Here is a 15063-nt window from a genome sequence, read left to right as displayed (position 1 = left end):
CTTTCACCTTTCCTCAAGAATAAAACTACAGGGCACCAAAGTCTCTCCTTCAAATAAATCATACCTTACTGAAGGCCACATGCACTCTGTGTAGCACATTGGGAGCAAATTCTACTGCAACAACCTTTAAATCCTCCACCAATATTTATTCTTTTACCTATGTAATACTCTTCATCCTTATCCATTTGCCTTCCTGCCAACACACTTATGGCTTACGACTGGAAAATACCTTTCTTTATCCTTCCACATATTCACCAGTTTCCACCATTTATTTTGGTCTTCTGCTCGTCTGTTTGGAATTTTAAGTGTCATATTGATATATCTGGCTTTTTTCTATTGTTCCTCAAGGTTTTTTTTAGATTACTATTTTTCTCTTTCCAGGCAGCATCCAAATAATAACTTTATGTGGAAATCATGTCAGTGGCATCCATAAAGTGTGTCCTAATTATGTCTATCATCATCTTGTGTTCGATGCTTTAGGTTGATTTGCTCTATTTAGAAACTTTCTATTGTACTCTGAAGAACTGTAAGTATAATGAGTTGATCTTATTAATTTCTGTTGTATATTTCCATGTCTTTGCTCCATAATGAGGGACTGACATAATGCTAGTGTTAAAAATTTGTATCCGTGTCCATTATGCTACTTTTCAAAATCTTTTCAAGTTTATTAATGTTGTTTACTCCTTTTTTATTTGTCGATGCATAAACTTCAGGTCACCATCACTGTACATCTCACTCCCTATATAAGTAAGTCATTTTACCTCATCTATTGTCTCTTCGTCTATCCTGATGGTTGCTTTGGGGACACTGATAGCCATATATTGTGTATACACACTCTCTTATCCTGTTGATAAACAAACCAACTTGTTTTGCCATGCCTGCCAAAAGCTGGGTCTTGTCTTCTATTAAGTGATGTGTTAAACTAAGCAGGACAATATCATCAGCAATATGAAGTAATCCAATTGTGCTTGATCAATTCTCTATAATATTCTTCATTTTCCTTCTATGGTTACTTTCCTGATGACATACTCAATGATCAGTGCAAACAACAGTGTTAACATAATACACCCTTGCCTTATCCCAGTTGTCACTGCAAACCTCTGGCTAATGTTACTCATCTCTGACTGTACATTCAGCAGCACCATCTAGATAATTGATTATTGTAATTAATTTTGAAGGTGTTCCATAATATGCTGTAATTCTCCAGATACTGTTCTGTGTACACTCCTGTCAAAAGCCTTCTGGAAATATATGAAATTGATCTTAGGGGCTGGAGTTCTTGCTGCTTCATGCCTGTTTTTATAATATACCTGAGAACAATATGGTCTGCACATGATTTCAATGGTCTGCTAAAACTTGCTTCTTTTACTGTAAATTGGAGATCTATTTGTTTCTTGATACACTTAAGGATGATGTTGCATGTGATTTTTCTCAGGAATTGAAATTAACATGATTCCTCTCCAGATATTTGCCAGTAAGTTGGTCACTCTTCTATGGCAATTTTAGTCTGAGGCCTCTCTTCCCCTTCAATTAGGTTATTTTCTTCATTCGATATTCTAGGTAAAAACAAGTCTGGGGGGGTTGATTCATCACTTGCTTTGAACTCTGCTACAGTATTGTCTGTCCTCTCTTAATTCCTTTCCCATTTTTTAGTTTACTGATGGTTTTTCTAATGTATTTCATTAGAATATCTCCTAAATCAATATTACATTCTTATGATAAACCTTCACATATTTCTAGTTGTTCACTTGGCCTATATAAAACAATCTGAAAATATTGTGACCATCTTTTCCTTTGTTATTTTTCTGTACTAAGAGTCTACCTAGTTGCATTATTCATAGGGCCTTTGTTATTGCTATTTTTTCCTATTAGTTGTTTGTCTTATATAGGGCAATACAGTCACCTCTTTAGCTAGGATCTTCAGCCTCTCAATATTTTCTATCAACATATGCTCTGTATCCCTCCTGGCTCTCTTTTCAGTCTCTCATCTAGATTTCTGTATTCTTCTTGCTATTTGCTTGTTTTTTTGCATATTTTAGCATGCATGTATATTTGCTTCATATTACTTTTCTTTCATTGTTGCCCAAGTATCATCACAAATCCATTCTTCCCCTTTCGATTTCATTATTACTAGAACTTGTACTTTTCTAGATAGCACACACTGAAGTTTTCCCAGATAGTATCAATGACTTTGTTTTCTTGAGTTGATTCCATTAGAACCTGTTCTACAGCTGAAGCTGAAAAGCACTTATGTTTGGATCTTTTAACTGTGCACTTTTGATGCCTAGTCTTCTTTTAACGACCCTCTTCCTCTAAACTGATCTTCAATTTAGCAATATAAAGCAAGTACATTTACCAAGGAACCACAAAACTATCCTGAAATGCAGAAATGATCCATCTGGGAAGTTTTACATCACTCCATGGATTTCTTGGAGGTGCTATCATTCCGCCTACCATTGGCTATTCACACTGTAGATTTCTATTAATCGTTCACCATTTTGTTTCATAACTTTATTCAACTCATCACTATTGCTTCCAGCCTTTGGAGAAAAATCACCCATAGTCATGTTTATCAGGGAAAACAGTTACTGAAGTAAAATTATAATTATTTGGGGGGGGATTTTTGTTGTTACTTCCTATATGTGGCCTTGGCTCGCAAAATGTCACCCAGGAGACCAAATTTAGAACCTTCCTTCGAGTTTACCAGTGAAAGCAGGGATGGGGTAACATTTGTAAACTGGCTCTTCTCCTTGGATTTCTAAGATTCTGCTTCTGCATTGTTCTTCAAGCTGCCTAGCTTTCCAGTCTACACTACTTTTCGGTGCTCTGGCTTCAACACCCTCTACTGCTTGGTTCAGTAGAACAGTGCCAGAAACAGGTACTATAATCCAATTATCTCCTTAGAAATAAAGTTGGAGTGCGAGAGGGAGCTGCTGAGACACATCTTGGCAAGGCAGGAAGGCCGAAAACAAAATGTCAAGTGGGCAGTTGCAGGAAAATGGTAAATTCAATCTAGGACATCTTGGAAAAAAGGCAACCTCCATGGGTGTAGAACTCTTTGAGTCTCAGGGTTGACTGAGGTGAATAGGACAGTTCACGCTTCTCAAAGCCATTGTTTCAGGATGTCTGCAGACTCAAGCATGTGACACTACATCAGTTTACATTTGGTTTAGATTTCCAAAGTTCGCTCTGCAACTGTAACGGGTAGAAACAGACTTTCTTTCAAAGAAAGCTCAGATTACGGAGCAGAATTTTGGCAGTTGTCTTTAACTAGACAATCTTAAATAAAATTAGACACTCAGACCCAGAATTTAACATTTCAGTATAACAAATATCTCCTAACTTCTCTGCCTTCGGCAAAAGCTTGAGAGAACAGATGGGCTTAAAATGCGCTCTACTGAATCAATTTTAAAAAGTACTCCAAAGTCAAAAACTCTCTACCGAAAATGCTTTGCTGCCAGCTCCCAACATTTGAAAAATGTTAATATAGGTACACCAACTCATTTAAACTATTGTGATGAGAGAGAGAAAATAAGGTGATTTCTTGGGTAACCAGGTCTTAAAATACATAGGGCTTTAAGGGTCAATCTCAACACACTGAATTATACCCAGGAATGAATGAGAATCCAGTGTAGTCTGTGGAGTACTGATAAAATATGCTACCTATGGCTAAATGGGCAAAAAGGCACATTCAGCACAAGCTGCAATTTCAGTGTGCTTTTAATAGTGATCCCATATACCATTTTGCAATCTGGAAAACATGTATAAACTCAGCCCCAGTCATGTTGGAGAGAAATTGTTACAATCAACACACTAGAGATAGAGACACTTCAAAAGGAACATAACCACTGCAAATTCTACAAGGGGAATGGGAGCCAGACCCAACCGACAGGAATAGAAACAAATCAACCTCCTACAAATATTTTGTTTCCTGTGCACAGTCCTGCATGTATCACAATTTACCCTACATCGGTCCAGAATGCTACCCAGGAAACCTTAAGAACCCTGCCTCACAAAGAAAAACTTAGCCTCCCACACCCAGTAGCCAGCTTGACGCATGCATTTACTCTTACTGTAACTCACAAGCCCAAGATAACTTGCAGCAGCACATTGCAGTAGATAAATCCCAAGGCTTAAACAAGTGATTTGATGGTTATTTTTACAATTAACTCAGAGACAAAGGTTCATGTAGTGAAGTCATTAACACAAAGGAGCAACAGCCACAATCAGTGAGTCAGTACGATGGCTTTGATCCATTTTGGTTTTCACCTTAGAAATTTCTAGAGACTTTTGCTAATAAAACCCATCTCTGAAAACAAAGCAACTGCTCATAAGTCCAACCACTGTTCAAGCGCACTGCATCTAGTCACTTCCTTTGTACAACCACTTGACACGAGACAGAACCAGGATCATGCCCAGGGCTGGCCTTAGGGTCAGGCGATCAGGGCCTAGGCCCAAGGCACTGCAGCCAGGGGGGCACCACAAAGAGCTCTGACCCTGCTCCTCCCCTTCAGCTCCTTTTTCCTGCTGGCCAGCTTTTCTCTTCCTGCAGGCCCATACACAGGGGGGTGCGAAGGGTTCCCCAAGTCAATGGGAGGGGGCTCTGCAGCTGCCTTCTATGTGGTCCGCTGCTTGAGCTCAGCTCCTCTCCTTACCCCAGCAGTAGGGAGCCCGCGCTGGCACTGCAGCCTCGCCCTCCCCCCTCCCCTCTGTGTATGGGCCTGGAATGCCAGTGACAGTTTCCCGCTGGTGCGGGAGAGGGGGAGATAGAAAGCCCCAAGCCTCACTGCATGATCCAGCTGGCAGAGAAAGAGCGCTCCCGCTCCCCCTCTCCTGGCGGGCGTGCTGCTGTTCCCGCAGCCAAGGGGAGGAGGAGCGCTTCTTCCCCATGAGCCGGATCGCACAGCAAGGCTCAGGACCTCCTCTCCCTTGCAGGAAGCCAGTGCTGGTGCTCCAACGGAATCCGGCCAATGGGAGCAGTGGAGGCGGTGCCAGGGACTAGCACAGGGCACAAAGGCAAGTAAGTGCCTCCCGCTGCCTCACGCCCAGCTCCCACACCCCAGCCCCCTCACACATCCCCACTCTGCCAAGACCTCGCCCCCCCAGTGTACTTCTGCATCCTCCCTCCTGGCCAGACCCCTACCCCCAGTTTACTCCTGCATCCTTCCTCCAATCCAGACTTCACCCCACCTCTCACCCAGATCCTGCACCCCATTCCTCTCACTGGCAGCCCTGTCACGCACACTGCGTCCCCCACTTTTGTCCCAACCCCAGGGCCTACAAAATCCACTAATCCTGGAACCCCAAAAGAGTAAATTCGGCTTACGGGAAGCCCTGAACCTCAGTCCACCCTGCCCCTCTCCTCGGTGGGGCTGGAGTGAAAGAGGTGCAAAGTGTCTCAGTTGTGGGCCATATCAATGACAGCTGGGGGGGTTGGAGGGTTTTGGGGTTTTTTGCGCTTTTCACTTGTGTGGTCCCCAACTGATTTTTCTGTGGTTCAGTGGCCCTCAGACCCAAAAAAGGTTCCCCACCCTTACTATAAATAAAAAAAACATGGGAACCATTTGTGTTGGACATAAATTAATATTTTATTGTTTAAAACAAAGTTTGATAAACTAATATGAGAAAGTTAAAGTACTTAGTTTAATAATTTAAATTCATATTTCCTTTCTTACTGGTTAAATTAAACTGTTCTCCCAAGCTGCAGCACTAGCAAAATGGCTCAGGTGTAATTATATAATTAACCGTGAGTTGCCATTAGCAACTGGTGGTCCACGGAAAGGTTTGCATTGGACCAGGTGAGCCATGGGCCAGAAAGTTTGAGAACCACTGGCATCAGGTATTGGATGATACTGGACAGGGAGGCAATGTGGTAGTCACAATGGCAACACAGAACTGGAGGTGGGGGTGCAGGTGGGAGGGAAGTACAGAAGTTGGGGTGAAGATGGTATTGTGCAGAGGTTGGGGTGAAGGTGACAAAATGCTGGGGTGAGGGGCACAGTATAGGAGTTATGGTGCAGGAGAGGCAGGAGTTAATGGCGAAGGGGGCATAGGATGGGGGTTCAGGGGTTGGGGGAGCTCATGACAGCCAAAGGAAATGGGGGGCACTATGCCTGGTATAGCAGGGCAGGGGAACCAACATACAAGTGCGCCCAGGGTACCATTCTTCTGAAGGCCAGCCCAGAGCACGTCCATAGAGGTGCCTACACTGCTGCCTTTATCTCATACCCAAATGAATACTTCGCAAGCTAGAAATTAGCTCCCTTGTTTGGTATATATCTACTGTATCCACCATCTTTGTTCCTTTCTGACTGAAGAGGAATGCCCAAGGGCCAATGCGCTCTCTGGTGCGACAAGCAAGGAAGGTTCTCTTTAGGGGTTTTGTCTAGGGATATGAAGGGTTAGCTGATTAACTGGTAAGCCAGTTAAGGTTAACCAGTGGGGCTGAAGCAGCTCCCCGCCTGGTGCAAGCAGGGGGTTGCTCCAGCCCCTGCTGGGGACCTGCCATATACAGGGGCTGTTTCAGTGCAGCCCCTGTCTGTGGGGCATCCTGGCTTACGACAGGCAGGGGCTGCTCTGGCGTCCCGACTAGAGCAGTCTCTGCTTGTGCGGAAAGCAGCCCCGGCCTGTGGCCGGGCACATTGCAGCCCAGTGGCGGGCAGGGGGACCATTCCAGGTGGGCTGCAGTGGCCAACCCACTTGCCCCCTTTAGTCGGTTAACAGGTTAAACAGTATGTTTAAGCAGTTAGTCAATTAAATGGGATTTTGACCAATACAAACAAAATCCCATTAAATAATTTAGGACAGAATTTCCAGAAAGTTGTGTAGGTCAGGATTAGGCATGCTAGCAATTCTCTCTATCATGCTCTGCTAGAAACAGCAAGAAATAACTTAGAGTAGGACGAACAAGATCCATGCGATAAGCAGATTTCGTCCATTCACTCTGGGTACCTGGGATCAGATATTGCTTTGTGGTCATGTGAAGTAAGATGGGTAGGTCTCCACCCAGCACCTCATTTGTGCACACCATAGAACCACACCATAATTTAGCATTATTGGCGGTCAGTCTCTACTTAGGAAAAGCCCCAGGTTGAAACTGCTGGGGATGCTGCTGTGATAGAGGTGCACCAGCAGAGCGGAGTATGGAAAGCTTACATAGCACTTCCCAGTCCTGCGCCCAGCTCTGTACTATCAGGTTCTCATTTCCCAGTCACTACATTAATTAAAAATTTAAAACAAAGTGTATCTGTACACTGGCACTGATTGTGTGTGCATCTTGGTGCAAGTTCAGGTAGGCAGGTATGCACTTGGAACTTCATTTTATCATTGGATAAACAGCATTCTAAAATAACCAAGGGGAAACTTAACCACTGTCTCTGTAAGAGGCTAAACAGACAGGCTTTGTTTTCCAATGGGGCTCTACATCACACCTGGGCATTTCCTACCCATTCTTAAATTCCTTTATAACCTCAATGCACTTGATGACTTCCATCAGCCCATGCCATTCAATTCCAAGGGAAAAAGAGGCTGGAAGGAGAATAATTAGACTGCAGGTGACTAAGGTGATGTCAGGTATTGAAATTACACCATAACCATGAATGCATAAAAAAAGGGTTAACATTTGGTGCAGATAACTGGCTTGCAGTTAAATTGGCCACCATGGTTAAAAGGTTTATACACCACAGGCAGATAGAATCAACTGTGCTCTCCTTCACCCTCCAATTCTTTACTTCAAGTGCCTCCAGGGTTCGTTTTAATTTTGCTTTGCTATCCCTATGTTTCTCCCTTGGTGGAGTAGAAAGAGAGCACACTCTTCGATTTTAACATCCTATTACGTACATTTCTGTGCTGGCTCAAACAGAGATGAGACAAACCTGCCAGCTGGACCAGAGCCAGATAAAAAGTTGCAAGTGCAAAGAACTACATTTATCAGGAACAAATCTTAACAACCAAGAGACACACTTCTGGTGGCGGATTCTTTTCACGTAGCGTAATACGAACCCCAGAGCAGAATAATCTAACAAAACACTGGCTATTCAGTGGCCATTGGGGCATTCTCAGGGCACAGAATCTTCACCCGATGTTTATTTTGTTTGTTAAATTTTGTGGATGAATTCGGTGCTTGTGAAAATGAAGTGCTGCTAGTGCTGGCTAGACAGGCATAGAGCAGAAGATACCATTCTCCACATCAGTGTGCCAAAGCACCTCGGTTCTAATATGTTGCTTCAGAGCCCCTCAGGAACACCACGCAGTCTGAGTAGCCATATTCACCTCTGAATACAGGCCCAACAAATGTCCACTAAGTACTAGCCTGAAAACATCAAGTCATGTCACCTACAGCCTAAAGCAGACTTTCACCCAGATCTTCACAAGTGAAAGGCAAATGGCTCCACAAATCCTGACAAAATCTAGTTTGTTACAACTGACAGAGGGGGGACAGGTGGGGAACAGCTCCCTCCGTTTCTGAAATGGACTGCCCCCAGATGATGCAATGAGTCGCCCAATAAGAGAGTCACTTCCCAGAGTATGAAGGTTTTATAAATTCAAAACCATTTCCCACCCTCTTTGGGGGGGGGGGGGGACAAAAAAAAAAAAAAAAAAACAGGAAACTGCATCTGGAACAACTGAAATCTCCAAAGTTAAATGCCAATCCCCTTGACAGGATCCCCCAAACAGTAAATTCACAGTTCCTGCTACGGCAAAGTTCAGTGCAGAGCCCCTAGAAGGCTGAGGCCTGCTCTGCATCACGTGAAGGGGCAGAGCTTAGAAGCCTATCACCCTTCCATAAAATGCATGCCTACGCATATCTCAAGACAATATGGAAAAGATAAAGAGGCTATTAATTTGCAACTGCTCCTTTGCTTACCTGGACAACTGGGTATTGATAATCCATACAATACACACCATACATAGCCAAAGATTCTCCAATTAAAGACCAGTTAGACAGAGAACTGGAAGCTCCAAATCTGCGTCTCCGTCTTGCAGTCTTATGCAAAGGACTCTGGCAGCACTGTGCAATGCTTGGCTCAGGACTCTGGGTCTACTCAGGTTGATACTGGCTCAGCTGAAAATGAAAAGGAGCTGCCTGATTCAGTTCAGATCAGCCCCCCTTCTCCCCTCCCCAGTGGCATCCAGCACTGCAGAGCCAAAGTGCAAAGGGGCAGAGCTGAGGCTACTAAATTAGGATTCCTGAACTGAAAACCGAATCCTCAGCTGACAACTCTCCTGCAACTCAAGAGGGGAACACTTCACAGCAACAGACAGAGATGGGAGGAAGCAAGCAGCATTTAGAAAAGGGCATATGCTCTTGGTTGTAAGTGCGTCAGAAGGAAAACTCCCAATCCAGGACAGCAAAAAGCATATGGGACTGTTTCTCCCCCTATGCTGAGTTCCTTCTTACTATCCGAGGCAGGGACAGGTGCTGGGATTAGCATAGCGAAATCCTTTGGTGATGCAGAAGGGGGGAGAAGAGAGACACCACATTGATATATGCAGTGAAGGGATCTCTTTCATGACAGAATACAGGCTTGTATCGTTTAACACCTCTCTCTCTCTGCATTAACCCAGGCAGAGACAGCTGCCGGAACCAGCACTGAAATGGGGTGTGTATGAAGGGAATGGGGCCCCCAGCTCTGTGGCAACATGAATCCACTGAGAAGCCTTGAAACATGCAGGATGCACGCTCTCAGCTGTTCCAGTCAAACTTGGGAGGATTAACTCTGGCTTGTCAGCAAAGGGGATGGTGAGGGGTGGGGAAGGCAGCTAGGTTTGGAAACCCAGTTGCTCTTCCCGTTTTAGGAAACTCCCTTGTACCTTTCTAAATGTACACACATTCCTACAAGAGGATACTGGATGTGTAACTGACATGGACAGATGATGAGTAAATCTGACAAAGACCAGCAGGTTCAGAAGTTCCTTTTAGAGCACTGAATGCCATGTGTGTTATCTGTAACCTGAGAACTGAGCAGCGATTCTTAGAAGACAGACTATGGCCTGAAAGGGAGGTGGAGGGAAGGGGACACAAAAGACCTCTAGCAACAAAACACAGAAAATTTCACCAAGTTCTGCTTGAAATTGGCTCAATTTCAGACATGACCCTGATTTGTTCAAACATTCATTTAACACTTAGAAAAGAGTGAGCAATTCCAAACTGCTCTTTGACGCCATACACCATCAACCTCAGAGGATCAGTAATGGTATCCTTCACCTTGGAGTTTCAAAAACTGATCACCAAAGCTGTGGTGATCAAAAGCAGTGTCTACCTCAGTTATCCATATCGTTTTAACTAGAGATGGATTTTTTTTTTACACTTCAAATCTTGAACTCTTACGAAGCATTGCTGTGCACTGTTAAATAACTTCTCTGCCCTACCTCTGAGGTGGCTACATTTCAGTGAGGGATGAAACAATTTCTGCATGATAATATTCACAGTTGTGACCCCTATAGTTAAGGTTTAGAATCAATTTATATCCTGTACCTTCTTATCCCTATCCTACTGCTGTTTTCAAGTATCTTAATTACCACCCCACCCCTCAATTTAATAGATGGAAATGTAAGCACTGTACCCAACGTATCAACGCAGGTTGGACCTTCTTGGTCCAGCACCCTCTGGACGTGACTAGTTCTGTATGAAGAACTGTGCTGAACTAGGGGATGTCATTTCTGCCCCCTGGCCACTGTGGCCCGGAGCCCTGGCTGGACCGCCAACATTCCAGACAGCCTCTGCCCTCTCACTGGCCCCTCTACCTTGTCAGCCCTCGCTGCCTCTGCACATTCAGATCCTGTTGCTGCACTAGGCAGTCTCTGTTGCCTCCGCAAGCTGGGATCTCACTGCCCTACTAGGCAGTCTCACCACTGCACATGGTGCTCCCGCTGCCCTGCCGAGAAGACCCGCTGCCGTGCATCAGGCTCCCACTGCCCTGCTAGCCTGCAGGGCTCCCAGGCGCTAGCTTTCCACTGCGACCATCTGGTCTTGGAACATCCGTAGTCCTGCTGTTGCCAGATGAGTGTGTCCCAGTTTAGAGAATTTCAATCTGTAATCCTTCTTGCAAAGCAGAAATCAAGTTAAGTTGGAAGAAAATTGGCTTATTTCGTCTATGCAGAAAAACATTTTCATTCCGTATTTAAGTACACCCTAACCTGAAAGTGCTTTAGAACCATGGGTGCCCTCACACATGTGAAAAGTGCTTCAGATTTAAAGCTCGGGGGAGGAGGGGAGACTTATTTTCACTATACATGTGTCAAGTTTATCATGCTTGCTACCAGTAGTGCAGCTCCACTGGTGGTAGTGACAGGGCAGACACAGCCTCATGCTGCATAGATACACAGCAGTTCTGTGCAACACAGTGCTTAAAATACTGGCAGCCACCAATGCCTTGCCCTCTTCTACATTTGTGTACCCACTGCTGCTACCACCCATGGAGCCGAAGTGGTGACAGCAAAGGTGGGGCATTTTTTTTTTTTAACTAAAAAAGGCCTAATTTAACATTACATTTAAAAATGTCACAAAATCATAACCTTAAAGTATTTTAATGCTGAAAGGATACCATCAACATGATCATTACTATTTATATTCCATTAGTCTGTAGAGGCCCCATTGTGCTAGGCATTGTACAGAATAAGAGACTATCCTTACCCCCAGGAGCTTACAACATGAGTCAGGAAAAGGAACAGAACCCACAATAAAATAAAATAGAATCCATTTTAAAAATGAGTTAAAAGCAGTTTCAGGTATTACACCTGCCCCCAAGTGCCCCACTCCACCAATTCTGGTGGTTATATGATCATATTTTCCTACTTTCAAAAATGTTTCTATCTCCACAATTGCTGTGTGAAAAGACCAACATAAATAACAGGAAAACCAATTGGTTCTAAAGGGGGAAACAGTGAAACTTGCTATCCATAAAATGCTGTGGAATGGACAAAATCAAAGGAAACTTTTTTCTCTAATCTTCAGTACTGCCTGAACTATAATAAGCAAATAACTCTAAGCAGAAGTGCAATGTTTTAAAGTTGATATCGGTTTACATACTTAGGCTTGCTAGCATGAATTCACTTAGGTGGCACCTCACTGATGAAGTGGTTTCCCACCACCATCTTCAGAAAAGTAAATGACAAAACCTATTTTTACATCATTGCACTGCCACCAAGCCACCATTCTCATGCAGAAAAAAGTACAAATATGCACTATTTATTGCCCAGTATCCAACTACATGGACTTCCATTCTAGAAAATGCTGTTATAAGGCTATTCAAAATAGCTTGTTTGTTATTGCAGAGTTGCTTGTAAGCACTGGGCCAATGGCGCTGGGGATATTAGGGTACATCTAGCCTACAGGCTTTTGTCGACAGAAGTTTTGTCGACAGATACTGTCGACAAAGAGCGTCTAGACTACATCCAGTTCTGTCGACAAAGCAGCTTGCTTTGTCGACATGACAGTGTAGACGCAAAGGACAGTGTAGATGCAATAACGCCTTCTGTCGACAGAACTCTGTCGACAAAAGGCATTATTCCTTGTAGAATGAGGTTTACAGCCATCGACAAAACTGCTGAGTTCTGTCAACGTTATGCCGACAGAACTCAGCGGCAGTGTAGACACAGGTATAGTTTTGTCGACAAAAGTCCACTTTTGTTGACAAAACCCTATAGTCTAGACACACTCATAGAATGAAGTTGCTTACACTATTAACCAATAAACCTGAGCTCATTGGTTAATCCTAATGACTATGTGCACACATGCACCCCTTGCTGCCTCTATATCAGAGACAGCAAGGGTGGGGGGGGAGGTGGGAGCCGGTGCCCATGGGGAGCCAGCTTTTAAGTCTCCTGTCCCCCTCCCACCATGCTGCTGCCTCTGATAGAGGGGCAGCAGCGCAGGGGACAAGGGAAGCAGGCAGGAGCCAGTACACACGAGAAGCTGGCTTTCACGGAGCTGTCTGCCCCCACCCCTTGCTGCTTCCCACAGAGGCAGCAGCATGGGGGTGGGGCCTCCCCTCGAGCACTGGCTCCCGCCTGCCCCAAGTGTAAACATGTAACTGCTGAAAAATTCAGCAAACACGCATGTACAAAAATAAATGTTTGCTAACATCCCTAAAATGGCACAGACCGTTACTGAAGGAAATGGCAGAGAGAGATTGTTAAATGTTGAGCATCCTAATATCAAAAGTTACTCTTCACACGTGGGGTATGTCTAGACTACAGGCCTCTGTCGCCACAGTCATGTAAATTAGACTACCCGACATAGTCAATGAAGCCAGGATTTAAATATCCCCAGCTTCATTAAAATAAAAATGGCTTTTGCCTCGTGAAACGAGGTTTACAGGAGTGGTCGACAAAGGCTTCCCTTGTCAACCAATCCCCGTCTTGACTTGCGCGCTGTGCCGACGATCAACTGAGCCGGCACAGCGCGGTGGCCATTTTTATTTTAATGAAGCCGGGGATATTTAAATCCCGGCTTCATTGACTATGTCGGATAGTCTAATTTACTTGCCTCTGGCGACAGAGGCCTGTAGTCTAGACATACCCTTGGAGAAGAGACGGGGCCCCAACTACATTACCATGTGACACGGTAGGAAATGATTTTCAAACAAATAAACAAAATTCTAATAATACAGCTAACATGATTCATGACACTAGAGTGGGCGGGGCAACTTTTTAAAAACCATGGCACTGATCCTATAGACTCTTTGCATGTGAGTAACTAAGCAGATAAGTACTTCCTATGAGACCAGGGCCCTCTCCACACTAATCAACAATATGTTATTTCTGATACAATAAAAATCAGACCCTCCCCCCCCACTCTCCTTCCACAAACCTGGGGTTGTTAAAGTAGACATGACCAAACTCTTTTTAGCACTAGCATGATAACTCAAAATTACAAACTAACATGAATTAGTTACTACTGTATCTACTCTTCTGGCATGATCATAATAGCTTAAATCATTTTCTACAAAAGCTTTTTAAAACAGCTTACTAACAACACTGCCTAGAGACTGTGGTGTTGACAGGCCAGAAAGCCAGAGTACATACAGCATCTGGGGCTTTTTTCTGTGTTGTGCAATGGTCATGCTACTGATTTACTTTATTAGTAAATTATATCAACACATCAACTGTTTCACAGTAAACAGAATGTATTTAATCTTACCTCTTACACTAAATACTCTCCTCTGAAGATAGCACAATAATCCTTAACCTCATTTTGTATTCCCACTTCAGACACCATCCCCCCCAACATACTCTAGCTATGTTCAGGTTCCCTTCATCCCAGGAAGACTGACTAGCGCACTTGATGACACACCCCCAAACGGACATCTTTAATAATTATTTGCTACATCTGCTAAACTCGGTCATGAGAGCTCTGGAGAGGAGCTTGGAATATGTTTATGTTTTTTAAAGATTAAGACAAATATAAGACACAAGCCAGAAAGCAAGAATGCATTTTCTGGTGTGGTATGTACCAATTTCCACAACAGCTAAATAGACCAAGAGGCCTAGCCAGCTCTTACAAAAATTAGACAAATGGATGGGAAATAAAATGTCCAGATAGCACATTATTTAAGCACTGCATGTCCCATTCCATATCAATGCAAATCACACGGTCTGTGCATGAACATGGCTTTTGCTAGGCCAGAAGATGACTAAAGCTACGTTTACACTGGGAAGGTTTGACAATAAAAGTGTTGTCAACATGTAAAAAGCAGGGCCGGCCCACAACATTGATGCCCCCCCGCCACCTCTCTGCACCAGCAGCAGACACAATTTTCTACACTCTGGGTCCTAGTGGCGCCGTTCCCCCCCCCCGCCACATACACACACAGTCTGGCACCTGAGGCGGCCGCCTCGCTTCGCCTCATGGAAAGGCCAGCCCTATGTAAAAGTCTCTAAAAGAGAAAAACAAATCCAACCAGTTTTTCCTTCTTTCATTGTTGACACTTCCATGGCCACATTGCTAGCTGCCTGTCAACACAGAGAGCAAAGCAACGTAGGTAATCATCCCACAGTGCAGTGTTGTGGGAATGCAGAGTTGATCTCTGTGCTTCTTGGGATTCCCTCATAGCTCTGTGA

At 44.1% G+C, this 15063-nt stretch overlaps 1 protein-coding gene across 18 annotated transcripts in view; it reads right to left on the bottom strand.

The window, feature by feature from the left end:
- RBFOX2 (RNA binding fox-1 homolog 2) overlaps positions 1–15063 on the bottom strand; it is a 273572-nt gene that overhangs the window by 113543 nt on the left and 144966 nt on the right. Inside the window, exon 1 of one of the 18 annotated variants that reach the window (XM_006137938.4) lies at positions 8867–9238. The exons of the other annotated variants lie outside the window; for them this stretch is intronic. Coding sequence (XP_006138000.1) covers positions 8867–8911 — 45 coding nt within the window. The 5' untranslated portion in view covers positions 8912–9238. Of the gene's footprint in view, positions 1–8866; positions 9239–15063 lie in introns of those variants that run through there. 18 annotated transcript variants of the gene reach the window in all.

Source organism: Pelodiscus sinensis, chromosome 1, assembly GCF_049634645.1.
Source record: "Pelodiscus sinensis isolate JC-2024 chromosome 1, ASM4963464v1, whole genome shotgun sequence".
Lineage (NCBI taxonomy): Eukaryota > Metazoa > Chordata > Testudines > Trionychidae > Pelodiscus > Pelodiscus sinensis.
The sequence above is the reverse complement of the archived record's forward strand: the minus strand, read 5'-3'. Positions and strand labels throughout refer to the sequence as shown.